This window comes from Phyllostomus hastatus, unplaced genomic scaffold (assembly GCF_019186645.2).
Source record: "Phyllostomus hastatus isolate PE091 unplaced genomic scaffold, TTU_PhHast_1.1 phas_contig_195, whole genome shotgun sequence".
Lineage (NCBI taxonomy): Eukaryota > Metazoa > Chordata > Mammalia > Chiroptera > Phyllostomidae > Phyllostomus > Phyllostomus hastatus.
Genome location: NW_025333706.1, coordinates 3,803,429 through 3,829,541, shown reverse-complemented (window position 1 = coordinate 3,829,541; position 26,113 = coordinate 3,803,429). Strand labels below are relative to the sequence as shown.

Here is a 26,113-nt window from a genome sequence, read left to right as displayed (position 1 = left end):
CACACATGGTCTTTACCTTGTTGTTGGAGTGTTTTAAATTGGATTTGATTTTCCAGGTGTTTGTGAATGTGCCACCTGAGGCAGTGTGAGTGTACTTAACACACTGTGTATCAACTCCTCTGACACAGAATCATCTTTATCCTAAGTGTAGCTGAAGCTTCAAACAGACTGTGTCATCTTGTGGGGGAGCTTCGTCCCGCAGAACTCTCCCAGCTGCCACAGATGACAATAAGTCTACCAAGGCATGATCTGCTTGGGAGGAAAGGCTGACCAGTCTCTCAGAGGAGAAAGGTGTCAAGCCTCTCTCTCACTGAGCTTTTATTTGGTTTAGTTTGCATAGGGATGCATATCAAAGAGAGGAGGTATGGCTTCCAGATAACATTTCTGGGATGACGTGGGTCCTTTGGGTCAGGGTCTGGTAGACGGGGTGATGCCAGTCGACTGTAAAACCTTGGGAAACAAACTCATTTCGTGCTTGGACACTAACATTTAAACTGAATACATTCTTAACCAAAGCAGGTTTCACAGGATTTAATGCATTCTTTCTTAGGCCTGATTGCCTAAGAAACCACTGGGGACCACCAGTTCTGACACAGGGCTGCACCCCCCTTTGGCATTGTTTCAGCCTTGAATCAGGTGAGGGAAGCAAGGCAGCCAAGAGATTAGGAGACATTTTACAGACAGAATGAGGACTCAGGGTATGATAAAGCTGAGGGGTGAGCATCTTTTGTTCCTCCTCCATAATCCCCTAAGTCCTCCCCTGATGGCCCCTTCATGACTGTGCCTGTCTTAGGTTGTTCCTTTCTTGAGGAGTCTTACCCATCATTGACTATCCAGCCATCCTCCAGGGGCCAAGCAGGGTGAATGAAGTAAAGGCAGCAGGGGCTCTCTTGCAGGGAAGATAAGTTTTGTCTCCTTAGTGGCTTATGGTCCCAAGGTCCCCTAGCTGTGGGGCCTTTTCACCTGTCAGTGGTGTTACAGCTCCTGAAACCAGGCAGGACGGTTCCCAACATCATCTGGCAGAAGATTCTGATTAATTTGCAGTGGTTTTTGTGACAAGACACTAAACCCATAGCTTGGAGTAATAAGTAATATTTTTCAGTAAACATGACTCGTTCCTTAATAGGTGCCCATGTTTGCTTGTCATCTTTTTTTTTTTTTAGATGCCCATTTGCTATAATTCTCCCTTTTTTGATTTCTAACAGGGTAGTTTCTATGCCTTTCCTGTTTTAGCAGTAATCATTTAAATTATTGTAGCTGTGTTAAATTGTCTTGAAATTTCAGTGTTAGATAAGATCAGAGAAGCTACTTGAGGTCAGGAAGGGTAAGTTTTAAAAGTCTAAAAACCCTATACAATTAACTTATCCTGGATATTTTGGGTACATTTTCCTTTTTCCCTGATTAGTAATGCAAATTTGGCAACCTCTTTCCTTTTCTTTGTAGTTGCTTGTGTATTTGTGAGGTCTGGGGATCTCTTTTCCTGGATCCCCAAAATGTTGCCTTTAATTTTGTCTTTTCTTTTTTCCTAAAAGTCTGACATTCAATTTTCAAAGATGAAATATTCTTTTAACTCTTTCATCAGTCTAATAAATGTGAATTACTTATTCAAACATTCTCTCTCTTTTCATTTCACAGTAACTATTAGATGATATTAGGTAAATAATACAGGAAAACAAAATCAAATAACAGTTGAATCAAAATTCATCTAGCTTCTTAGGCTAAATGTTCTCCTGTCTCCTGAAGGCCTGGCTGGTAGAACTAACTGTTCTTATGATAGTCTTCTAAGGACTGCATAGTGAGAAATTTCTCTTCCCTCTCCTTTAATTGTTCTAATGTGTGATTTAGAACCCAGCAAGTTGTTTTAGCAGGCTAATTTGGCCCCAGTGGGCTTCATAGTTTCTCTTGCTGAGAACTTCGTTTGTTTTGATCATGATGCATGCAGATATCTTTTACCTGTGGTTTATTGCTGATTCCCAGTATCTGCTTTGTATATATAATGCTTACTTGGCTCTTTGGTCTCAAACTAGGTCAAAAGGCCATTAGTGGGAGGATATCATGGTTAGAGAGAGAGGCATTTAATTGTATTCTAAAGCCAACCATAAACAGTTGTTCATTTGTTTATTTTTAAATATATTTTCTTTCTTTGTTTTACAATAGTCAACTGAACCATGACTCCATATTTTAGTAGGAAGAACATCGGGTCATAAAATTCCCAGATCTGCCACTTTTTCCTACTAGTCACAGGAGTACACTTTCCCAGAGTAGAAGACAAATAGTCCTTGTTTGCACAGTGAAGAACATTTTGGTAAGAATCACATAAGATTCTATGAAAATATTTTATTTATTTATTTTGGGAAGGAGAAAGACAGGGAGAGAAACAGCTGTGTGCAAGAGAAATGTTGATTGGTTACCTCTCATACAACCCCAGCTGGGGACCTGGCCTGTAACCTAGGCATTTTCCCCCCACCAAGAATCAAACTGGCAACCTTTCAGTTTGCAGGCCTGAACTCTTTCCACTGAGCCACACCAGACAGGGAAGATTCTGTGGAAACATTCTGAGAAATATTTAGCACTTTATTTATGTTCTAATAAGTGAATAAGTAAATTATTTTTACTTTTTTAGACAAACTATTCAAGTCTTCAGAGATTAAAAAATGACAGTATGTAACACAAAAAAATGGAGACCTAAAGAAAAAATATAGTTGGTTGGTTGTATTTTAACCTGTTCTAATGTTGATATCTGCTCTTATTAGAGTAAGAGGAGATATTACATAGATGGGAAATTAAACAAGTAACTAGTTGTTCAATATTCTGGATTTGGATAAATTAATTAGAAAACAGTGTAACTGTTTTTACCTTTGTAAAGAAAACTTTTTTTTTCTTAACTCTAGAAATGTTCATTTAATTGAACAAACATAGTTTATTTCCTTTTCCATGCAAGGCATTGTTCTGAGTTTTATAAACTCGAGAGATTCCCTATAAAGCAGGTTCAGCTGTTACCATTTGACAAAAGAAGGACCTGCCAGGCACACGGCAGGTTCCCACCTGTCCAGGGTCCACACCTGGTGATGAAAGGAGTAGCCCGGATCCGAAACCCTTGACACTTGCCATGACCAGACCCTGAGCTGGGTGCAAGGCATCCTGTACTGACCCTACTTCCCAGCTTTTCTTTCTGGTGAGGGAGCAGGTGCAAAGGGCAGCCAGTGCTGGAAGAGACAGAGACTTTTTGGCCACCTACCCCTATGGCCTCTTACCTACCACTTCAGTTCCTAGTAATGGGGTGAATGAGAATGTAGCGCATGCAAATCTTATGGCATCAATTAGTGAAGTAGATCCTACACTCAGAAGACAGGCAGACAGTGGTGAATAGTCCCTGGCAGTTTTCCTATTTTCTGCCTTCCTGTCCTTGGGTCAAGAGTTCCTTTGTTGAACAGAGTAACTATTATATATCAGGAGAAATTATATAGGTTATTCATATTTACCTATGACAAAACCCACTTCACAAGGCTAACGTCACCTAAAACCCAGCATCTTTAGATAGGAGCAGGACAAGGGCAGGTTTTTTTTTAAACTTTTAGGACTGGGCAAAACCAATAGAGATTCTTTGTACCACTTTATGACAAGGACATAAAAACAGTTTTGAGTATATATAATGATGAGAGTATTCCTAACATACAATTTTCATCAACTGGGTAAAAACTCTGAAGCTCTAAAACAAAGCCAAATTTGTTTTACTGTCTCATTGCTAATCAAAGAAAATAGTTCTTTAGAGCTAAGTGTGTAGAATGATTTAAAGTCGCTTTTGTAGTTAGCAAACGTAGCTTGCATCCATAGCATTTTTTTTCTTTATGAAATAGTGATGGAATGAAAGCAAAGCTCTGCAGCTTGCATTGTCCACCTGCCTAGCTAAATTGTGATGATTTGGGGTAGGTAGGCAGCATTGTAATTTGAAGGAGACTTTCCACAGGGGATCTGCCTTCGTGTCTAATCGGAAGTGAGAGGTGGCAGGTGGTGGGGACCTGCCTGTAGGGTTGGATTTGGATTTGGTGGTGTTGATGTTGCACATCTGATCCTTGAAGAGCCAAGCACCCTTTTGGTACCATTTTGATCAAATGGGATATATTCTTTGTTATTACAAAAATCCCAAATTTATTTAATGTTGATGTAATGAAAATGTCAGTTCTATAAAGTGACTATAACTGATTAGTAGTGAAAGTCGTGTTTTTTTCTGTAATAGATTAGACTATGTTGGTATACATATTTTTTAACTTATAAATGGGATGAAGCATGTTTAGTTTTTTTTTATCATCACTTGATTGGAATAAGATAAATAGCTCATTTTTACAATTTTGTAACATGCTATAAAAATCCATAAATAAAGAGGGCATTTTCTGGCTTTTGTTATTGAATTTTCTCGTGTGTGTGAATATCTTGAAGATGTGACTTAGACTTATTTTGAAGTCTAAATCTTTACAGAGTCAGCTTTATGAGACTCATGATAGACTCTGTGCTCTGTGGGCTGCTTTGGAATTCTATTCTTTCCTACTGTATTTGAGAAACCTGTCATGATTCATCTTTATTTTTTAATTTTTACTTATTGATTTTAGAGAGAGAAGGGAAAAGAGAAAGAGTAATAGAGAGAGAAACATTGATTTATTGCTCCACTTACTTATGAATTAATTTGTTGCTTCTTGTATGTGCCCTGACAGGCGATCAAACCCACAACCTTGGTGTATCAGGACAACACTCTAACCAACTGAACTACTGGCCAGGGCTGCTGCTGAATTTTCTAATTCCTTGCCATATCTCTCTTGCCATCCAGTTGAAGTTTAGTTTAGACCATCTGTGTCTTTCTGGTTTCCACCACCACTTCTGGTTTGCTGTTGAGTGTTCTTTGTCTTTAGTCAGAAATCACTGTGGATATGCTATATTTCTGAGTGCGGAAGAGACCCAAGTGTTTAAGACAAGTTTGTTGAAGGCATAACTTCACCCTCTGGCCCAGAGTTCTCCGATGACAGCTGCGGATGGCTCACTTAGCTGTGGTAGAAACCCTGATCCAGTGCTTATCAGAGTATCTGTCTTTATGCAATATTCACTAAATGTTTGATTAGTAAATTAATTAACTGAGAAGATTGTTGGAACCCCCCTCATTTGACTACTTTTTAAAATGTAGGCCTTTGTGAAGTTATAATTTTCATAATTAAGCAGCATCATACTTGCCTCATAAATCAGAGAGTATGTTCCCAGATTTTAGATGCTTTGTTCATATGTGCTAAGGAAGTTGTTTATTTATTTTGTAGCTGAACTGCCCTTACTTGTCCCTCCCTTGAAGGTGGTAAACCCCTTGACCTTGACAGTTAATCTTGTCCCTTACGGTGGAAATACCTACTCCACTTAGAGTCGAGCTTTGTACTCAGCTGGGTTAAGTCATCTCTTGTGTATCTCAGTTCTTCAGGTATTGTCCCTTTTCCCCTTCTCACCAAGAAGGCCTCTGAGGAGGAGGTGGCATACCTGTCCCCCTGGAGTGGGAAGTGCAGGGCCCTGCCTCCTCCCTAGTCTCTGGAGTGAGGTGCCAGTGCTTCCTGCAGGGAAGGCTAATGCTGAAGGTGGTAAAGTTCACTGGTCTCTTGGAGTGATGCTGCCACCCACAGAGTCTCAGCATCTGGCCTAGAGGGCTGTGCCAGCCCATCAGCCCTCCTCACCATCCCTCATTGGGGACTGTCTAGGTCCCTGCTACTGCTGGGACTTCTGAATGCCCCTCAATGGCTGTGTTGTAGCTCCCTCTTCCACGGTCTCAAAGTCTGCCTTTACCACCTCTGACCTCTCTTTTCCCATGAAGCTGCAAGTCATCTTTCCTTATCAGCTTCTTAGTTCTCCTTGCGTAAGGCATTGTGGTAAAACTGTGATTCAGTTCTCCGAGTTTGGGTCCTGCCATAGTTATAAGAGCTAAAGGAAGTTTAAAATTTTTTTCTTTCCTGAATAATGCATATTTTAAGACCACTTTGGAGTTTTCAAGTTCAAAGCCAGTCTGTGCACTGTTTATTCTAGACATTGCTAGTTCTTCCATCCCAGGGTATAAAGCCTCATGGCTTAGCCTGGGAAGGTGAAAGGCTCTAAGAAATCATATGAGGGAAAAAACAGTTTAATAATTTCAGTTTGTTTCCATTATTACATCCACATTCTTCTTAGGCTGTCACTATAAAAGGACCACATTTCTCTTAGTACTTTAAATTCAAATTCCACAGTACACTTGAAAAGGAATTGAGGCAGAAACTCAGTCCTGCAGAGTGATCGCAAGTGCTACAACTAGGTACTGACACTAGCTGCAGAGGAGTGAGCACCACTGCTCAAAGTCACTGTCCAGATGCAGAGTATGGGTTTTTTTATGTTTTAAATGAAGTACTTTTCTTGTTTTTTCCATTTAAGAGCTGGTTGACCAGTTGCCTTGGTGCCTGGTTTGGTACCTTCTACTGAAATGCAAAAAGTCATTAATAATTAATATTGTACATTAGTAAAGTACTGTTGCCCTTGGTTGAGGGACATTAAGCTGCTAAAGTCACTGGGCCTCGAATTCTTAAGCTAGAGTTATCAAAGCAAAACCTCAGATTAAAGCCAATGAGTAGCTGATTTACTTCACAGATTTTAGAAGTAATGTTAGCTCAGAATTATCTTAATAGATCTGATGTAATTTATAACTTAAAAACAATTACAGTTTGGCCATAAGGTGACAGTATTAATAACTAAACTTTATTTTTATTCTTTAGTTAGTAGAAAAGTTATATGACAGTTTAACCATTTTGTTTTTTATTATTGAAATAGATGTACACTTGGATTTGGAAGATCGTCTAGCAAAATTTATGAAGACAGAAGAAGCCATTATCTATTCGTATGGATTTGCTACCATAGCCAGTGCTATTCCTGCTTACTCTAAGAGAGGGGACATTGTGTTTGTGTAAGTAACCTTTACCTAACATTTCTAGTCAAAATTCCTTTGGAAATAATATTGACCCTCCTGAAGAATTCCTTTCTTAGAGGTTATCTGCCTAAAATAATAATTGATATTCTGTTTGTAAAGAAATATATATCACCCCAGTCAAGTAATTCTATAGAATATCTGAGACTATCATTAGAAAGATGAGTACGTAAGGTGTTGGTACTCAGTTGTCTTTCATTATGATTTTATTTATTGATGTTGAAAAGCCAAACCTGTACAGGGTGAAGCCAGCCATCTGCCTTCCATATGCAACTCTGTGACAGTATGTTATCCTTGTGAGTGTGTGGTCACAACCCACTCATACTGCCTGGCAGAATCACTCCACTTATCAGCACCCCCACCCCAGTTCCTGGTCTCTGCTGGTCTTGCTTTGTGGCGTGTTGAAAATATAAAAGCCATGAGTTGAGGACTTCCTTCACTTCCCCTGAGCATATCCACACACTCAGACATGTGTGTACTGGATGGGTTGCCATTTATGTGGAGAGGAAGGGCAAAGAGAAGAGGGTCATGAGCTGGGGTAGCCCAGGCAGGTGCTTGTACCTGTCAGAAGTGCCTGCCTCTAGCTCAAGCCTCTGTTATGTTTTGAGTGGTCTGTTAAATGACTTGTTTAATTTTAAAAAACAAATTTACTTTTGCTTCTTCTTTTTAACACCATAGCCAGGATAATCTTTAAAAAAAAATGCAAATCTGGTTGTGTCACACTCTTTTAAGAGCTTCCATTGTTCCTAAAATAATACCCAACTTTTTATTTTGATCTTGTGAGTTCTAGACTACTCTTCAGGCTCATTTCATACCATTTCCCCTCAGATCATCGTACTGTAGCATCACCAGCCTTATATCCTAGTTTCCTTTCACCTCAGGGTTTTTGCACGTACTAAGAATATTGTTTCTCATCTCATCTCGTGCTTAGTTCATGCTCACACTGCATGCAGTATCAATCTCTGCAGGAAAGTCTTCCCTAATCTCTCAGACTAGGTCAAGACCCCCTGCTACATGTGGAAAAGACCTTACAGAACGAGGAGTCTGGTGCCTTATGAATCTAAGACCACATGGGTGCTCACTTCCTGTCCGAGTCCCTCTGCTCCTCAGGCCTCCTCATGTACACATGCATGTGCACCTACACACCCTTTGCTCTTTGCCCATCTTGCCTTTGACTCACTGGAGTCCTCTTTTATTAACACTGTCGATAGTTTATAGTAGTTCATTGCCTATGATGGCATTTGTCTTTTAATAGTGCTCAGTAAATACCAGTTCAGTAAATGAGTGAATGGAGGCTGGCTCTTCAAACAGGGGTGGAGTGACTTGGCTTCCCAGCCCCAGTTAACTGGGCCCCTGCAGCCTCCTGCTGCTTTTCCCTCACTGTTAGAATTCCTTCTAGTGCAGCAAGCCCCACATGGGCTGCAGCACTGGCTGCCTGGGGTTTCAGGACACATGCTGCACCCTTCCCTGTCACCCTGCAACAACCTGGGAGCTCTTCAGCACATGGCTTGTAACTGTTTTCCATGTGACCATGGAAATGAATGCTTTTATTAACTCTTTGCACAGTTAAAAAATCAAATAAGAAAGACTCATCACAAACTTGAGAGCTGCTTACTTAAATAACATTTCTAGTTTTTAGTAAAAACATAGTTACAGACAACTATAATGTCATCCAGTAGCACTTCATACAAGCACCCCACAATACATTTCTGTTTGAGTTTTAAGTCCAGAAAAAGCGTACAGTTACAACTGAATTTGTATTCTTCCTTTGTCAGATAATAAGCACTATGTCATCTTTGGTTTTAACTACTAGGAAACATAGGCTAAATTCACATTCAAACAGTTTCTAGTGAGTCATTAGACAATTTATTCTCTTTTTTTAAATAAGACTTTACTTTTTTAAATTTTTTAAAGTATTTTTATATATTTATTTTTAGAGAGGGAAGGGAGGGAGATAGAGAGAGAGAAAGAAACATCCATGTGTGGTTGCTGGGGGTTATGGCCTGCAACCCAGGCATGTACCCTGGCTGGGAATCAACCGGGGCACTGACAATTTATTCTCTTATACAGACTTTTAAATATTCTGCTTCAAATTCAGTAGAAGCATTAGAGGTAAAATGGTATTCAGTAAACTTAATTCATTAGGAATGGACAATATTCCCAGTGCTTCCTTTTCTTCCTTTTTCAGTAAACAGTGATAATGCCTTACCAGTAGTAGGTCTCAGCACAGTGGTTGTTCATATACTTGTCTGCCCTGGTCATTCTAATATCACTTCATTTACCTTTTTTTAACAAGGTGTTTTATATCGAGATACTTGTAGATGTGCATTCATTTCTAAGAAATACTAACAGATTCTTTGTGTCCTTTACCTAGTCTCCCTCAATGGTCACCTCTTGCAAAACTATAATACAGTTTCACAGCTGGGATTTGACATTGATAAAGTAAAGCTACAGAACATTTCCATCACCAGAAGGATCCCTCGTATTGCCGCTCCCATGTCCCTCTCACCCTACCATCATTTTTTTATGTTTTAAGGTGAAGTTTATTCTATAATATATTTGATTTAATTAAATCTATCAAAATAGTGTCATTTAACATATAATCAATATAAAAAAATTTTAGCAAATAATTTTACATTGTGTTTTATAATTTTTAATTTTTCAATTATAGTTGATACACATTATTATATTAGTTTCAGGTATACACCCCACAGAGCTTACTTAGGAAGCTTATATAACTTACTAAGTGATCATCCCGATAAATCTTGCACCCATCTGACACTGTACGCAGTTATTAGAATATTATTGGCTATATTCTCTATGCTGTACTTTATATTCCCATGACTATTCTGTAACAACCTATTTGTACTTCTTAATCCCTTCACCTTTTTTACCCATCCCCTCAAACCTCACTCCCATCTGGCAGTTATCAAAATGTTCTCTGTTTGTTTATTTTGTTTTTTCAATTCGTTTGTTGATAGATGTGTATTAGCATTTTTTCATTTTTATTGCAGTTTTTCATTATCATTTATCCCCCTTATAGTCCTCTTCCCCCAACAGTCTCCACACTGTTGTCCATGTCTGTGAGCCATTTTTCCTTTTAGCTTTTGTTTTTCTTATTATTATTCTTAAAGAAGGCCCTTTAACATTTCATATGCTACTGGTTTGGTGGTGATGAACTCCTTTAGCTTTTTCTTGTCTGGGAAGCTCTTTACTTGTCCTTTGTGTGATTCTAAATGATAGTGTTTCTGGATAGAGTAATCTTGGTTTAGGCCCTTGCTTTTCATCACTTTGAATATTTCTTTCAAATCCCTCTGGCCTGCAAAGTTTCTGTTGAGAAATTAGCTGGGAGCCTTATGGGAACTCCCTTGTAGGTAACTATTTTTCACTTGATGCTTTTAAGATTCTTTATTTTTAACTTATTGCATTCTAATTATGATGTGTTTTGGTCTGAGCTTCTTTGGGTTCATCTTCTTTAGGAATCTTTGAGCTTCCTGGACTTGTGTATCTATTTCCTTCAGCATGTTGAGGAAGCTTTCTTTTACCAAATAGGTTTGGTACCTATACCAAATAGGTTTTTGATTTCTTGCTTTTTTCTCCTTCTAGCATGCCCATGATTCAAATGTTGGTATAGTTGAAGTTGTCCCAGAGGCTCCTTACACTACCCTCATTTGGGAGGATTCTTTTTTCTTTTTGTTTTTCTTATTGGGTGTTTTTTTGCTTGCTTATATTCCAAATTGTTGATTTGATTCTCAGCTTCATTTACTCTACTACTGATTCCCTGTGAATTACTTTTCATTGCAGTTGGTATATCCTTCATTTCTGACTGGACCTGTATTATGCTGTTGAAGTTCTCACTAAGTTGAGCATCCTTATAACCAATGTTTTGAGCTGTGCCTCTACTAGATTGCTTGTCTCCATTTTGTTAGTTGTTTTTTTCTGGAGTTTTGGTCTGTTCTTTCATTTGGGACATATTTCTTTGTCTCCACATTTTGGCAGCCTCCCTGTGTTTGTTTCTTTGTATTAGGTAGAGCTGCTATGATTCCCTGGCTTGGTGGAGTGACCTAATGTGATAGGTGTCCTGTAGGGTCCAGTGGCACAGCCTCCCTGATCACCCAAACTGAACACGTCATGTACCCCCCCACCACCACCACGTGGACTGTGTACACCCTCCTCTTATAGTTGAGCTTTGATTGCTGTTGGCACTTCAGTGGGAGGGATTTACCACAAGGCTGTTTAGCTACATAGACTATCTGTGACCACCAACCACCATGGAGGATCAGCAGTGCAGGGCTAACACCATAGAGCAGGACTTAACTTCAGCAGGGCTCTGATACCCATTGAGTCCGCCCCTTGAATGTGTCTCTTGTGGAGGTGGTTAAATGGTGTGGTCTTCCACATGGTCTGAAGTTATCTGTTCAGTGTACTGGCCCTGGGGCCTGCTGGAAGGTACAGGCCAAAGTCAGCTGCCACCTGTGTTCTGCTCAGGGCCACCTGGCATGGGCTACAAAGCACTCATGGCTGCTACTTGTGCTGGGCTAGGAGGTGCCCAGGCAAGACCATGCTGTGATGCAAGGCCAGCTGATAATCAGTGCTGGGCCTGGGGCCACTTAATGAGACATACAAGGACATTCTGAGGCCATACGCTGCTTGTTTGAAAGATTTTAGGAAAATCTGAAGGATAAACCAAGATAGGCCATTCTGTGAAAAAGCGACTGGTAACAGCATGGGGGGTGGTCTGAAAGTTGGGAAGGGTAGGGCCTTGGGGAGTCACCTGGCCAGGGCAAACAGTGTGAGCCAGGTTAATGGAGACTCAGATGTAGTACTTGCTTCTGGCTCTGTGGAGAGGGCTCATCAAAGTAACAGTGGCCCCTGCTAGCACTTCTGTCTGTGAGAAAGCTGTCTTCCAGCTCTTGCCCTGATGCCAAATACTTCAGTTCCTACCCATATGTCCCTGGTTCCTTTTCAGCTGCTGCCCCAGCACTGGAGCTCAGAGGGAGTGAATCCAAGTGAATCTGTGTGGGGGCCCTTTAAGAGGAACTGCCTGGGACTCCAGAAGCCTCTGTGTCCCTTAGCCTCAATTCCTGCCAGTTTTTGTGGCCAGAAGTTATGGGGACTTATCTTCTTGGCACTGGAAACTAGGGCTGGGGAACCAGGTGTGGAGTTGGGACCCCTTGCTCTTCAGGGGGGACCTCCATAGCTGAGATATCCCTCCCAAATTTATCCACTGCCATGTGGGTGTGGGATCAGCCCTCTTCTGTGTCTCTGCCCCTCCTACAAATTTCAATGTGACTTCTTTAATTCTCTAGTTTTAGGACTTTTTTCAGCCTGATTTCAGGTGGTTCTGAATGTTTGTTTTGTAGTTTAGTTGTAATTCTGATATAGTATTGAGAGGAGGCAAGTATCCCATTAACCTATGCTTGTACCCACTTTTTGATCCCTGGCAAACCACCAGTCTGTTCTCCATTGTTCTCTATAATTCTGTCATTTCAATTTTGTTGTATAAGTGCAGTCATACAGTAGGAAATATTTTGGGATTGCTTTCTTCAATCTCTGGAGATGTCTTCAAGTTCCTGTGTGGATCAAGAGTTCATTCTTTGGAGGGCAGAGTCATAGTTCCATGGTATGGCTGCACCACAATTTGTTGAACTGTTCATCTCTTCAGGATATTTGAGTTATTTCCAGTTTAGGACTATTACAAACAAACCTTCACATACAGGTTTTTCTGTGAACATAAGTTCTCATTTCTCTGGGATAAATGCCAAGGAATGCAGTTGCTGGATCATACGATACTGTATATTTAATGTTTTAAGAAATCACCAAACTATTTTTCAGAGTGGCTGTATCATTCTTTATTGGCATTAACAGTGAATAAATAATCTAGTTTGTCCACATCCTCAGAAGCATTTGATATTATCAGTATGTTTTTATTTTAGCCATTCTGATAGATGTGTAGAGATATCTTACTGTGGTTTTAATTTACATTTCCCTGATGGTTAATAATGTTTACTTTCTTTGGACTTTGGTCTCAGCATCAGAATAATACTTCATAAAATCAATTCGAAAGTTTTCCCTTCTCTTCTATTTTCTGAGGAAATTGTATAAAATTGTTAATCCTTTAACTGTCTGGTAGAGTTCTCCTGTGAAACCAACTGAACCTGGAGATGGAAGTGTTTTAATTATGAATTCAATTTCCTTAGTACTTAGAAAGCTATTCATATTATTTACATCATATTGGGAGAGTTGAGATAGTTTGTGTTTTTCAAGGAATTTTTCTGAAGTTGTCAGAATTTTATGTGTAGCACTCTTTGACCCTTGTTATCCTTCTAATGTCTGCAAAACCTGCAGTGATAACCCTGTCTGCATGTCTGCTGTCCTTTTTGTCAGTCTTGCTAAGGGTTTGTCAATTTTATTGATCTTTGCATGGAGTCAGCTCTTTGTTTTATTGATTTTTTTCATTCTGTTTTTGTTTTCAGTTCTATTTTTTTTTGTTATATGCTGCCTTCTCATTACTGGTTTATTCTGCTGATTTTCTAGGTACTTGAGGTGTAAGCTTAAATTATTGATTTGAGATTTTTCCACTTTTCTAATGCATGAGTGCTATGAATTTCCCTCTCAACATTGCTTTATTTGTGTCCCACAAATTTTGATGTGTTTATTTTCATTGTAATCTATTTCCCTTTAACCTTCCCTTTGACCCCTGGGTTAGTTATATAGAAGTGCATTGTTTAGTTTCCAAGTGTTTTGAGATTTTAAATTTGTTGCGGTTTGTTTTGTGGCTCATGATGTAGTCTGTCTTAAAATATGTTCTGTTGTCACTTTTAAAATGAACATTTTCTTCAACTGAGCATGTCTTGGTTTTCTCCTCATTCCTAAGGGATATTTTTGGTAGTTGTAGGGTTTGGATTGACCTCTTTTTCATTTGTTTCACCATTTAAAATAAATTGTGCTCTTTTCTGGTCTCCATGGTTTCTGATGAGATATCTACTGTTACTCATACTGTTTTTCTCTTCTAGGTAAAGTGTTATTTTTCTTGGGCTGCTTTCAAGATTTTTTTCTTTGTCATTTTCAAAAGTTTGACTCAAATTGTCTTGACATTTATTTGTCTAGGTTTATGTATATGAATTTTTCTCAGCTTCTTTAATCTTTAGGTTTAAGCCACTTGTAAAATTTGGGATATTTTCAGTCATTATTTCTTTGAGTACCTTTTTAGCCCCACCCTCTTTCTCTTCCTTGGGACCCCACCGGTGAGAATGTTCCATCCTTTAAGTCTCAGAGGTTCCTGTTTCTAGTCAGTTCGATCTCTGTGGTTTACATTGAATAATTTCTAGTATTACAGTCTTTTAGTACACTGATTCTTTCTTCTTTCTTTTCCATTCTGCAGCTGAGCCCTATGCACCAAGCTTCTTCATAAGGTTATTTTGTTTTTCAGGTCTGATATCTTCATAGGGTTCTTCTTTGTATCTTCTGATTCTTTCCTGGGGCTTTCTGGTTTTTAGATTTGTTTCAAGATTTTTCATAATTGCTCATTGAAACTTTTAAATAGTTTTACTTTAGAGTAGCTATGTTACTAGTCTTTGAAACAGCAGGGAGAAAATTTAATTTTTAAAATAAAAACTCAAAATACAATATGATCCCAATTAAAAATATAAATTGCAGAATTTTGCATGGTTTCTGTTTTACTTTTAATTTTTTTTAATTACACTTTACATTCAAAATTATTTTGGTTTAGTTTCAAGTGTACAACATAGTGGTTAGAAACCATATAATTTACAAAGTGTTCACCTTGCTATTTCTAGTACCCACCTGGCACTATACATTGTTATTACAGTATTATTGACTACATTTCTGTGCGGTTACATCCCATAACTCTTAATTAACTTTTGTTCTTTAGATACCACATACAGGGGTGGGCAAAAGTAGGTTTACAGTTTTGGGTACACAAAACAGAGAGTTTATTCTTGTATTATTATTATATTACAACTGTAAGCCTACTTAAGCCCACCCCCTGTATAAGTGAAATCATACATTGTTTTTCTTTGAATGACTTATTTTACTTAGCATAATTCCCTTTAGGTTTATCTATCCTGTTGCAAATGATAAGATTTCATTCTTTTTATGGCTAAGTAATATTCCATTGTATATATATGTACCACACCTTTTTATCCACTTCTCTATCTATGGGCATTTGGGTTGCTTCTATATGTTGGCTACTGTAAATAACTTTGCAGTGAACATAGTGATGCATATGTTCTTTCAAATTAGTCTTTTTGAGAAACCTCCACACTGTTTTCCAAAGTGGTTGCACCAGTCTGCATTCCCGCCAACAGTGCACTAGGGTTCCCTTTTCTTCACATCCATCCTTGTTAATGCTTGTTTGTTGGTTTACTGTTGATGGCCATTCTGACAGGTGTGAGATGAAATCTCACTGTGGTTTTAATTTGCATCTCTCTGATGATTAGGGATGTTGCACATCTTTTCATATGTCTGTTGGCCATCTGTATGTCCTCTTTGGAGAAGTGTATGTATGTCCTTTGCCCATTTTTGTTACTGAATTTATTGGCATGATATTGGCTAACAAAACCATACAGGTTTCACATGTACAACTCAACAAAACATCATTTGCATACTGCATTATGCACCCATTGCCCAAAGGAATAGGTCTCTTTCCATCCTGATTTATCCCCTCTTTGCCCCTTCCACCTCCCCCCCACACTTTTGTTTCCCACTGGTTATCACCATAATGTTGTCTTTGTCTCTGTGGGTTTTTTAATTTAATTAAATCATTGTTTTTTAACTGTCACCTGAGAATGTTTTTATTAATTTGAGAGAGAGAGAAACATCAATGTGAAAGAGAAACATTGATCAGTTGTCTCTCATATGCTCCCCAACCAGGAATCAAACCTGCAGCCTAGGTATGTGCCCTTACCAGGAATTGAACCCACCACATTTTGGTGCATGAGACAATGCTCCAACCAACTGAGCCACTTGGCCAGGGCTGTTTTACATATATACTTGTGTGTGTGTGTGTATGTGTGTGTGTGTGTGTGTGTGTGTTTTGCTTAATCCCTTCACCTTTTTTTCATCTAGCCTCCCAAACCCTCCTCCCAGCAGCTATCAGTCTAGTCTCTTCTATGTATCTGTGCTTCTGTTTCTAATTTGTTTGTTATTTTGCTCATTAGATTTAACATATAAGTGAGATCACATGGTATTTGTCTTCCCTTGCCTGGCTTATTTCACTTAGCATAATATTCTCCAGGTCCATCCATGGTGTTGCAAAAGGTAAGTTTCTTTTTATACAGCCAAGTAGTATTCCATTGTCCAAATGTGCCACAGCTTTTTTATCCATTTATCTACTGATGGGGAGTTGGGCAGTTCCCAGATTTTGGCTGTTGTAAAGAATGCTACAGTGTACATGGGGGTGTTTGGGGATTCTTCAGAAATATTCCCAGAAATTGAATTGCTGGGTCAAAAAGCAATAAACTGAATTCCCACCAAGAGTGCACAAGCCTCCCTTTTGTCCAAATCCCCGCCACCACTTGGTTATTGATTTATTGATGCTAGCCAATTTGACACACATGAGGTAATATCTTATTGTGGTTTTTATTTGCATTTCTCTGATGACTAGTAATGTTGAACATCTTTTCATATGTCTATTGGCCACCTCTATGTCCTCTTTGGAGAAGTTTCTGTTCACATCCTTTGCCCATTTTCTCATTGGATTGTTTATTTTGTTGATGTTCAATTATAATTAGTACTTTATATATTTTGGACTTCTAATCAAGTGTATCATTGGTGAATATGTTTTCCTGTTAAATGCCTTATCCCATTTTTAATTGGATATTTTTATGTTGAGTTGTATGTGTTGTTTATAAATTTTTTTATACTAACCCCTTATAAATGTATCATTGGCAAATATTCTCTCCTATTCAGTGGTTGTCTTTTCATTTTGTTGATGGTTTCCTTTGCTGTGCAGAAAATTTAGTTTAAAGTAGTTCCATTTGTTTGTTTTTTCTTTTGTTTCTTTTGCCAAGGAGATATGTCAGGAAAAATATTAAGAGAAATGTCAAGATTTTACTGCCTCTGTTTTCTTTCTTTTTTAAAAAATTTTATTTATTTATTTTTAGAGAGAGGGGAAGGGAAGAAGACAAAGAGGGAGAGAAACATCAATGTGTGGTTGAGACGGATACTGGTCCAGCAGTATCCATCGCTGCCAATGCTCATCGAAACACAAGAAAAACATACACACGGACAACCGAGCCCTGTGGAGAAATAGGAATGAAACGGTCACTCTCTCTAGTGGAGAGTGCCTCGTTCTCCTGCCCAAGCAGGCTTTTATTTTTGAATACAGATACAGTTTGCGAATTACAAGTAGTTAGTTAGCTTTGAAAGGCACTGGCAGATCTCCTGCTGGGATTCTGAGATTTTGGGGTTTTATCATTTAAAAAGACTACAGGACCTAAAAGCTTAGTTTCATTTCCCGCCTGTGCCTTCATGTTCTAATTAAAGAGCATCTTCCAGGAAGCAGGTCTTATAGGATCTTTCATATTCTACGTCTCAGGTCTGATTACACCAGGAGTCCGCCAACTCTGGTCTGGACTGCACCGCCCCTGTTATTTCCGTAGGCCTGAGTCAGGCAGAGGAGACAAAGGCAGCCCAGAGACTTGGACTTCTCAAGGACTCAGGCTTTGGCAAAGCCGAGGGGGCAGGGGTCGATGTCGATCACCCCTTCATATCCACAGCGCCCCAAGTCCTTCCCTGAGACCTCCACGTGATCATGCCTGTCTTAGGCAATTCCCCCCGTGGGAAATCTTACCCGTCATTGGCTACCTGATCAAGCATTGGAGGCCAGGCACAGAACAGGCAGCATTCATGCCAGGGAAATAAGTTTTGTCTCCTTAATGTCTCCTGGTTCGGAGGCCTCTTACTCAGCCTTAGCCACAGGCAGTTACAGTTTTCCTGAGACCAGGCACGGGGAACCTCAACATGTCGTTGCCTCTCACGTGCCCCCTACTGGGGACGTGGTCTGTGACCCGGGCATGTGCTCTGACTGGGAATTGAACCAGTGACCCTTCGCTTTGCAGTCTGGCTCTCAATCCACTAAGCCACTATAGAAGACTGTTCTGTGCGGCGTGGGCCCAGCTCCTAGTGGAAAGCAGGGTCCGATGCACAGAACCCACACCCATGGATAGGTTCTCCCATGGAGAATCAGGCCTGCATTGTACCTAGGCTGCTTTGAGACTTGCTTTTTGCTAAAATTCTCTCACACTGAATTGAGGCATCAGGTGCTTACTTTAACTTCCTAAAGTCTGTGTTGAACCTCCCCAGTATGAAGTGTAACCAGTTCAATCACTTTTGCCCTTGGACTGCTACATCCTTCTCTTTGAAGTAATTAGCAACATCCTCTCCTTTGTTTTCTGTAAAGGGTAACCACCTAAAGCAAACTTGTGCATAGTAAATGAGGACCATCACGTAATGTGCCCAGAAAAGCAATAAAAGTATGTCAAAGCAAGGGTCGAGGCGCTCTCCCCTGGAGAGAGTGACCATGCTGTCCCTTTTCTTCCACAGGACTTGGTAGTCCGTGCGAATTTGTCTCATCTCATCCACAATGCTGCAGACCCCATGAACCAGGGTTTACGTCAGCCATACCAGCCAGGGCCCATATATTGTTTTGATTACTATGATCTTATTGTATAGTTTGATATCAGGTAGTGTGATTTGTTAAATTTGGTCTTAAGATTGCTGTAGCTATTTGAGGTTTTTTTATGGTTCCATATAAATTTTTTCATTATTTGTCCTAGTTCTGTGAAATATGCCATTAGTATTTTGATAGGAATTGAGTTAAGCAGTCTATAGATTGCTTAACATACAATGGGCATTTTAACTATGTTAATTCTTCTTATTCATGGGCTTGGTATATGCTCCATTTGTTTGTATCTTCTTCAGTATTTTTCTTCAGTGTCTTAACATTTTACAAGTACACGTCTTTTACCTCCTTGGTTCTATCCGTCTTTGGGGTTCACTGTTTGCAGTATCTTGTCATTTGGATATAGTGACAGTTTTTCTTCTTCCTCTACATTGTGGATCCCTTTTATTTCTTCTTATCTCATGGGTATGGCTGGAATTTGCAGTACTGTGTTGAGTAAGTGGTGAAAGTGGATTTTCTTACTCATCCCTGATCTTAAGGGAAATAATATAATTTTTCCCCATTGAGTATATTAGCTGTGGGTTTGTTATATGTGGCATTTATTATGTTGTTATGTTCCCCTACTTTGCTGAGAGTTTCTATCATAAAGGGCTGCTGGATTTTGTCAAATGCTTTTCTGCTTCTAGTGATATGGTCATATTATTTTTATCCTTCATATAAAGGATATATTTATATGGTATATCACGTTAATTGATTTGTGGATATTGTACCAATGTTGCATCTCAAGAATAAATCCCATTTCATCCCAGTATATGATCTTTTTAACATATTGATGGATTTGATTTGCTAGTATTTTGTAGAGGATTTTTGCATCTGTGTTCATCAAGCATATTGGCCTATAATTTTTTTTTATTTGTGTTTTTTTTATCTGGTTTTGGAATTAAGATAATCCTGGCCTGGTAAAGTAAGTTTCAGAGTCTTCTCTCCTCTTGAGTTTTTTGGGATAGTTTGAGAAGGATAGGTATTAATTCTTCTTTGAATGTTTGGTAAATTCACCTGTGAAGCCTCTTGTCCAGGAGTGTTTTGTTGGAAGTTTCTTTGATTACTACTTGAATTTCATTAGTTGTAATTGGTCTGTTCAGATTTTCTATTTCTTCTTGATTCAGTTTTGGGAGAATGTATGTTTCTAGAAATTTCTTTATTTCTTCCACATTGTCCAATTTGTTGACATATAGTTCACAATATTTTCTTATAAGGTGTTCTGTTTTTGTGATGTCAGTTACTTCACGTTTGCTTCTGATTTTATTTATTTGGGTCCTCCTTTTTTATTTATTTTTTTAATGAGTCTGGTTAAAGGTTTATCAGTCTTGTTTATCTTTTCAGAGAACCAGCCCTTGATTTCACTGGAAACTTTTTAAATATATTGTATTGATTATGCTATTACAGTTATCCCAGTTTTTTCACCCTTTGCCCCTGGCCACCCAATACCCCCTTCCCTCCAGAAATCCCCCCACTTAGTTCATATCCGTGGGTCATGCACATGTTTTTTGGCTTCTCCATTTCCTGTGCTATTCTTGACATCTTCCTTTCTATTTTGTACCTACCAATTATGTTGTGGTAGGTATACTGTAAGTATTATGCTGTGGTAGGGATTATGCTTAATCTCTGCACCATTTCCCCCATCCTCCCCACTTCCCCTCCCAGCTGATAACACTCCAAATAATCTGCATATCTAAGATTCTATTCCTGCTCTGGTTGTTTGCTTAGTTTGTTTGTTTGTTTGTTTAATTCAGTTGTTGATAGTTGTGCATTTTTTGCTCTTTCAATGTTCATAGTTTTGATTATCTTTTTCTTAAATAAGTCTCTTTAACATTTCATGTAATACTGGCTTGGTGATGATGAACTCTTTTAGCTTTACCTTGCCTGGGAAGCACTTCATCTGCCCTTCAACTCTAAATGATAGCTTTGCTGGATAGAGCAATCTTGGATGTAGGTCCTTGCCTTTCAGGACTTTGAATACTTCTTTCCAGCCCCTTCTCACCTATAAGGCTTCTTTTGAGAAATCAGCTGATAGTCTTATGGTAACTCCTTTGTTGGTAACTCTCCTTTCCTCTTACTGCTTTTAAGATCTTTAACCTTGAGCAACTTAATTATCATGTGTCTTGGTATGGTCCTTTTTGGGTCCAACTTGTTTGAGACTATCTATGCTTCCCAGACTTGTATATCTACTTCCTTTACCTAATTAAGGAAGCTTTCCAGAATTAGTTTTTCAACTAAGTTTTCCATTTCTTGCTCTTCCTCTTCTCCTTCTAGCCTCCCTATGATTAGGATGTTGGTATGTTTAAAGTTGTTCCAGAGGTTCCTAAACCTATCCTTATTTCTGTTTTTGGTTTTGTTTCTGTTTTTTTATTCTTTTTTCTTCCTGCTGTTCTGATTGGAATTTTTTGCTTTCTTGTGTTCCAAATTGTTGATTTGATTCTTGGCTTCATTGTCTCCAGTGTTGGTTCCCTGCATATTTTTCTTTATTTCACTTAGTGTAATCTTTATTTCTTCCCTTATGTTGTTGCCAGACTCAGTTCTTTGAGCATCCTGATTACCAGTGTTTTTAACTCTGCATCTAATAGTTTGATTATCTCCATTTCATTTAGTTCTTTTTCTGGGGTTTTATTCTGTTCTTTCATTTGGGCCATATTTCTTTGTCACCTCATTTTGGCAGCCCAGGGAGGGCTATTTGTTTCTGTATATTAGGTAGAGCTGCTTTGACTCCCTGTCTTAGAAAAAGCACCCGTAAATTGTGTGGGACAGAACCTTACATAATTACTAGGGTGGGAGGGAGTCAAAAACCCACTTCACCGCTTTGTGGGTCTGTGTTGGGAAGGGTTGGGAGAGGGGACAACGTGGCTGCCTGGCTCCTGGCCCAGCATTTGCCCCATTTCCAGTCACTTCACACATTTCCCATATGTGACTGTTACCCTTCTAACTGTTGCCCTGTTGGTGAATCCCAGAGTGGGTAGGTTTGCATATGTTCTAACTCTCTGCAGGACTTTTAAATGGACTGTCCTGAAAATCCTACAGTTTCTTCTGCTACCCCAACTCCCACTTGTTTTTATAGCCAGAAGTTACAGGGATCTGTTTTCCTGGCACTGGAACCCTGGGCTCTGTGGCCAGGCCTGGGGCTGGGGTCACTCACTCCCAAGGTATTCCTCCTGATTTTTATCCACCACACGTGAATGTGGGGACCAAACAATCTGCCATCGCCTCCTCTCCGTGTCACACATTGTCTCCACACCTCTCTGCCCTACTCCATGACTCCACCCCTCCTACTCATCTGGATGAATGTGGCTTCTTTAAATCCTAAGTTGTCAAACTTCCATACAGCTCAAGTTTCTAACAGTTCTGGCTGTTGTTTGTTTTGAGATATATTTGTAATTCACTCTGTCATTGTGCAAGGAGGCAAACCATGTCTACCCACACCTCCATCTTGACCAGGAGTCTCCCATTGGAAACATTTTTATTGGTGTGTAATTGACATACAATACCCTATTTGTTTCAGATGCACATTGTAGTGATTTGATGCTTAATGTATACATATGAAGTGATCCCCAATTAATTAATTAAGTCTAATTACTGTCACCCTACAAAGTTATTACAATATTATTGCTATATTCTTATGCTATACATCACACCTCGCTGTACATCAAACCTCATGACTCGTTTAAAATTTTGTAACTGGAAATTTGTACTTCTTTTTTTTAATATATTTTATTGATTATACTATTACAGTTGTCCCATTTCCCCCCTTCTCTCCCCTCCACCCTGTACCCCCTCTCCCACCCACATTCCCCCCCTTTAGTTCATGTCCATGTGTCATACTTATGAGTTCTTTAGCTTCTACATTTCCCATACTATTCTTACCCTCCCCCTATCTATTTTCAACCTACATTCTGTGCTACTTATTCTCTATACCTTTTCCCCCTCTCTCCTCCTCCCACCCCCCTGTTGCTAACCCTCCATGTGACCTCCATTTCTGTGGTTCTGTTCCTGTTCTAGTTGTTTGCTTAGTTTCTTTTGGTTTTGCTCTAGGTGTGGTTGTTAATAATTGTGAGTTTGCTGTCCTTTTACTATACATGTTTTTTCTTTATCTTCTTTTCTTAGATAAGTCCCTTTAGCATTTCATAAAATAAGGGCTTGGTGATGATGAACTCCTTTAACTTGACCTTATCTGAGAAGCACTTTATCTGCCCTTCCATTCTAAATGAGAGCTTTGCTGGATAGAGCAATTGGGATGTAGGTCCTTGTCTTTCATGACTTGGAATATTTCTTTCCAGCCCTTCTTGCCTGTAAGGTCTCTGGAGAAATCAGCTGACAGTCTGATGGGAACTCCTTTGTAGGTGACTGTCCCCTTATCTCTTGCTGCTTCTAGGATTCTCTCCTTCGTTTTTACCTTGGCTAATGTAATTATGATGTGCCTTGGTGTGTTCCTTCTTGGGTCCAACTTCTTTGGGGCTCTCTGAGCTTCCTGGATTTCTTGGAAGACTCTTCCCTTTGCCAGATTGGAGAAGTTCTCCTTTATTATTTGTTCAAATACGTGCTCAATTTGTTGCTTTTCCCCTTCCCCTTCTGGTACCCCTATAATTCGGGTGTTGGAACGTTTAAAGATGTCCTCGATGCTCTTAAGCTTCTCCTCATTTTTTTGAATTCTTATTTCATCGTGCTTTCCTGCTTGGTTGAGTCTATCTTCCCTCTGGTCCACTGTATTGTTTTGAGACCCAGTTTCCTTCCCTTCACTGTTGGCTCTCCTCCGTGTATCTTCCTGCATCTCTTTTATGGTAACCTGCATCTTTTCATCTAATTTGCACCCAAAATCAACCAATTCCTTAAGCTTTCTGATCACCAGTGTTCTGAACTGTGCATCTGATAGATTGGCTATTTCTTGGTGGTTCAAAAGGATGAGTCCTGGGGGACTGATCTGTTCTGTTGGAAACATGTCTCTCTCTGTCTCTCTCTTTTTTTTTTTTTTTCGGTCTGGTCACACTTGTTACGGTGGGGGGGCGGAGCCTTAGGTGTTAACCGGGGCTGGGCACCCCAGTCGCTAGATTGTGACGTTATATGTGGGGGCGGGTGTGGGAGCGGGGAGGGGAGGGAACAATGGCGGTAGTTCCGTTCTCCTGGGATGTCAGTCCCTTCTCTGGGATCCTGGGCTGGGAGCTCTGCCCTGGTCCACAATCACCGCCTCACTGGGTCCACCAGCCGCAGCTAGCGTACTCAGGGACCACTGCTGCGTTCTTGCGCACCAGATGGCTTTCGCGCAGATTTCGCTCCAAGTTTTCCCTGGCCTCCGTGTGCTGCCGACCCACGCCCGCCCGGCTCGTCCTCTCCTACCAGTCTGGATGTACGGGTCTACTTCAACTTCTTGGCTGTCCGACTTCCATTCAGATAAATCCTCTATCAGTTCTGGGTGTTGTTCTGGCTGTGAATTATTGTTGTTCTAATCTTGGTTGTGCGAGGAGGTACAGTGCATCCACCTATTCCTCCATCTTGCCGGAAGTCGAAATTTGAACTTCTTAATCCCCTTCACCTACTTATCCAGCCCCTGAATGCCTACCCCCTCTTGTCAGCTCTAGTATGTTTCCTCTGTGTATGAGTCTATTTCTACTTTTATTTGTTTGGGTTTTTTTCTTATTTTTAGTTCCACATATGAGTGAAATTATATGGTACAAGGTATTTGTCTTTCTCTGTCTTATTCCATTGTGTATACCACAACGTTTTTATCCACTTGACTGTAGGTGGGCATCTAGGTTGCTTCCATATTTTGGCTACTATAAATAATGCTACATTGAACATAGGAACACATACTCATTTGAATTAGTGGTTTCATTTTCTTTGGATAAACACCCAGAAGTAGAATAGCTGGACTGTATGATAGTTCTGTTTTCAGTATTTTGAGGAAACATTTTTATCATGACTGCTCTAAAATGATCAGAAGTACTGGCATCTCTTTTACCTCAGTATTAATATTTGTTGGTTGTTTTCTTTTTATTATATTTGATATCTTCTGGTTCTTGATATGACATGTAATAGTTGTTGAAACCTCAACACTTTCATGTTATGCTGTTATAGTTCATGTTTTATTTCAACCTATTTTAATTGCCTTTCTCTGACACTCTTTCAACAGCTGTATGGGGGCACTGCTGACTCATTATTGCCAAGTGGATGTCCCCATTCAGCCTCTGTTAGTACCAAGTTGGGGGTGTTTTTTTCTGCCTTCAACTCTCCCCTTAGCCTCCTTTGAAACAGCACACACTGAGAAAGGGAGGGTGCCCCTAACTGCATGGTGGGTGGAAGTGGAGGGGGTCTCCATGTGGTGTCACTGACAGCACAGTTGGGGCCACATATTATTGTCAGGCACAGATAAAAGTCTTAGCTCCCTTACCTGACAGCATCCTGGGGTTATAACCTCACAAGTGTCAGAGCCTAGATCCCTTATTAGCCATTGCTGGTGCAGAGGGGGTTGGCCCAGGTTTTTCCACAGTGTGGCTACAGTAGAGCCATCACTGTTTTCTAGGCTGCCCTCTTTCTTCTCCCCTTGGCTACAGAGCAGAGGCTTCTGTTAGAACTTTATGGTCCTTGTAGCATTTCAAGGTAGCCAACCTTTTCAACTCCAAGTCTAAAAAATCGAGGAAACTCATTTCATGTAATTTCTCAGGTCCCTAGCTGGTCTTTTATCTCCACATTTCAACCTTCTTATGTTTATTTTATATGAAGTCCAGGGGTTTTGGTTATACCTAGTAATAAAAATAGGGAATATATGTCTATTCCATCTTCCCAGAAGTGGAAATCTTGCATATACTTTGATTATACAACTTAATTTAAAAATATTTGAAATCTGTCTAGAAAGTGTCCAACCATGTAATATGAAAAATAGAGGCATTTAACAAGATACAGGAAACATTGTACCTAAGACAATGATACCTCAATCCCCTTCAAAGTAGGCACCTTGATACCTCACACAGTTCTCCCAATTGCCACCACCTGCCCTGTCATATTTTCCTGTATCTCATCAGTGGTCTGAAATCTCTTCCTCTTCAAAGGTGATTTTAGTTTTGGGAAGAGCCAGCAGTTGCAGGGCACCAAATCTGGGCTGTAGCAGAGCTGAGTCACCTGGGTGATACAATGTTTCACCACAATCTCTGCCCAAGGCATGATACACGAGTGGGTGAGTTGTCATGATGAAGTTACCAATCACCAGTGACCCATAGCTGCGGCCTTCTGAATCATCTAAATAGTCTCCACAGAATGTTCAAGGTTAGCACAAAATTTAATTCAGATTCGTCGCTCTACTTGCTAAGTCATTTTTAATGCAATGGCCACACCATACACATGCTCACTCAGTGGCATCTACTGCCTCCACTAACTAGTACAGTGAGTGGCCATTGGGCACATATGCGCATTCCGGCCCATTCTCCTTGGCTGCCAGGTGACACCAATGTCAC

General features: G+C 39.8%; 1 protein-coding gene across 1 annotated transcript in view; it reads left to right on the top strand.

Annotated features, from left to right (window-relative positions):
- The window catches only part of SPTLC1 (serine palmitoyltransferase long chain base subunit 1), an 81,066-nt gene that overhangs the window by 24,962 nt on the left and 29,991 nt on the right, over window positions 1-26,113 (top strand). The window contains exon 6 of the mRNA XM_045833868.1: window positions 6,820-6,952. Coding sequence (XP_045689824.1) covers window positions 6,820-6,952 — 133 coding nt within the window. The remainder of the gene's footprint in view (window positions 1-6,819; window positions 6,953-26,113) is intronic.